The following is a 2,542-nucleotide window of genomic DNA, read 5'->3' as shown; positions in this document are numbered from 1 at the left end:
GTACTTTTGGACCTCTCGTTTTCCTCAAACGATTGCTCCCAGTTTCTCTAACCTTTAAAGCATAGACATCCCATGTGGAGTAATCCTGTGCAAATTTTATTTTATGGATGTATCAAAGTTTACTTTCCAACTTGGTTCGTTTACATTTCAAGGCATGGCTAAGTCATAAATTCATCGAACAATTTCTTTCATTTCAACTAAGAGACGGTATCACAAATCTTTATCTATGAGACGAGTCAACCCTATTGATATTTACAATAAAAAGTAATATTCTTAGCATAAAAAATAATATTTTTTCATAGATGACCCAAATAAAAGATCATTCTCTCAAAATATGACTTGCAAAACTATCTCACACAAGTTTTTGTCTTCAACTAAAATAACGAATCGATTTCTTTAATAATATAAATATTGTAAAAAGAAGAAGATAAATTAAGTTTGTGGATAGTGATAGAAAATTGGGCCTTGGCATGTATCTTATAATCCAACAATAATGTTGACAAGCCCAATTCATTTGGATTGGGAAGTGGCCTAAATTAAAATTTATTGGACGAAAATTGAGATGAAATAAAAATTTTTTTATCAAAACGATGGATGGATACCAAATCTTGTAGCAATGGCTATCAGCAACTCGTTTAAACCCATCACTCTCAATTCTGGATTCCCGTTTTTCAGACACGAGTCCAGCTCTTTGAAAACTACCTCGAATTTCAACCCACGGGTGACTTTGTTGTCTTACAAGGCACCGCATCAATGGCGTCCCATCAAATCTTGCATGGCGGACCAAGAAATCGACATGGTGAAGACGAAGGAAGGAGTTTACGCAGCAAAGGCCAAGAAAGTTGTTGTCTTGTGGGATTTGGACAACAAGCCCCCTCGTGGGCCGCCGTTCGAGGCGGCTATGGCTCTCAAAGGGGTAGCACAGAAATTTGGTGAAGTTGTCGATATTTCAGCTTATGCCAATCGCCACGCTTTTATTCACCTCCCTCAGTGGGTAGTAGAGGAACGCCGTGAGCGTCGCCATACGGATTTTATTGAACGAAAAGGGATGTCCACGCCCTCCGAGCCGTATATCTGCTCGGTTTGTGGGCGGAAATGTACGACCAATATGGATTTGAGGAAGCATTTCCGCCAATTGCACGAGAGGGAGAGGCAGAAGAAGTTGACCAGGATGAGGAGTTTGAAGGGGAAGAAACGTCAGCGTTACAAGGAGAGATTTGTAGATGGGAATGAGAAGTACAATGCGGCGGCCCGCAGTTTGTTGACCCCCAAAGTCGGTTATGGGTTAGCTCAAGAACTGAAGAGAGCTGGGGTATTTGTTAAGACTGTCGAGGATAAGCCACAGGCCGCGGATTGGGCTTTAAAGAGGCAAATGCTGCATTCTATGAGCAGAGGTGTTGATTGGATTGTGCTGGTGTCGGATGATTCTGATTTTTCAGAGATGTTGAGGAAGGCAAAGGAAGCCAGGTTGGGGACGGTGGTGGTCGGGGATCGGGATAGAGCATTGAGTACGCATGCCGATGTTTGGATGCCATGGATTAGGGTGGAGAGTAGGGAGATTAAGGAGAGTGATTTGGAATTGAAAAGCAGAGGATGGAGGGACTTAGATGAAAGAAGTGAGATTTTTTCGTTTAGCGAGTTTGACGGGGAAGCTCATGGTGATGACCGGAGTTTGGATGAGCTAGTTCAGAGAATGGAGTTTGATGGTTTCAGAATTTCTGCCTTTTCTGAAGGCGAGGATGAGGAGGGCGATTATTTTTTGGACAGCGAAGATGAATTAGGAGATGATGCATATTTTTGATATAGATAGGAATAGAGGAAATTGCTAATGAGAATTTGCTTCAACTTTTTTAATCTTTAATAGTTGGATAGGGTGCATGATTTGAGTTGTGCTTGTTGCAGTCAAGGCAACGAGCAGCAATGCAGTGATGAGGATTGACGTACCTCATGTATATTCTGTCATATTGGTTTTCAAGGGTTTTTTTTAGTTGTGATCGAATGAATTAGGATGGTTTCCAAGGTTGGTATTTGAGCTATGATTTATTGAAGTTTCCTACTTCTTACTGGTATTTGAATGAGGCTGTCAAAATCTTTTCTTCAGCGGCACTTGTCTCATATTAAGAGCCCCCTTGTTTGGCATTGTTTTTCAGTACATCGAAATCTTGATATACTAAAAAATCCTCTCCATGCTGCTTTTTACTTTTTCAACTTTATAATTTTTTAATTGCTAATTCTATCTTTATAGATCAAGTTTGATGTTTAGATATCTTGAGCTATTTATATTATGTAGGAGCATAGGTTTTTTTATAATATTTATTTTCTTGCACTATCTATCTTTTTAGCCTTGCTAGTTTCTTTTTGAGGTATAAATCATCATGTTTTTCTCTGTTTCTTGAATTGCTTAGCCCATACAGCCAGCTGCACTGAAGTTTCATATAAAGTGAGAATATGAGATTAAGTGGGTACAGTAAAATCAATCAGTCTGATGTAATGTTTCTACAACTGGAACTGTGGAAGAAAGAAGCTAATGAACATAAAGATC

At 39.5% G+C, this 2,542-nt stretch overlaps 1 protein-coding gene across 1 annotated transcript; it reads left to right on the top strand.

Annotated features, from left to right (window-relative positions):
* Window positions 1-584: 584 nt before the first annotated feature.
* LOC140832739 (uncharacterized) lies at window positions 585-2,264 on the top strand. The gene has a single exon (XM_073196904.1). It carries the CDS (start codon window positions 617-619, stop codon window positions 1,799-1,801), a length of 1,185 nt encoding a protein of 394 aa, XP_073053005.1. The 5' UTR covers window positions 585-616; the 3' UTR covers window positions 1,802-2,264.
* The last annotated feature ends 278 nt before the right edge of the window (window positions 2,265-2,542 follow it).

The sequence above is a fragment of the Primulina eburnea genome, chromosome 5, assembly GCF_022965805.1.
Source record: "Primulina eburnea isolate SZY01 chromosome 5, ASM2296580v1, whole genome shotgun sequence".
In the NCBI taxonomy this organism is placed as follows: domain Eukaryota; kingdom Viridiplantae; phylum Streptophyta; class Magnoliopsida; order Lamiales; family Gesneriaceae; genus Primulina; species Primulina eburnea.
Note: the sequence above shows the minus strand (reverse complement) of the source record. Positions and strands in the feature narration are given on the sequence as shown.

Excerpts from the sequence above, each read along its gene's own strand:
- LOC140832739 (XM_073196904.1), top strand. The coding sequence starts at position 617 with ATGGCTATCAGCAACTCGTTTAAACCCATCACTCTCAATTCTGGATTC.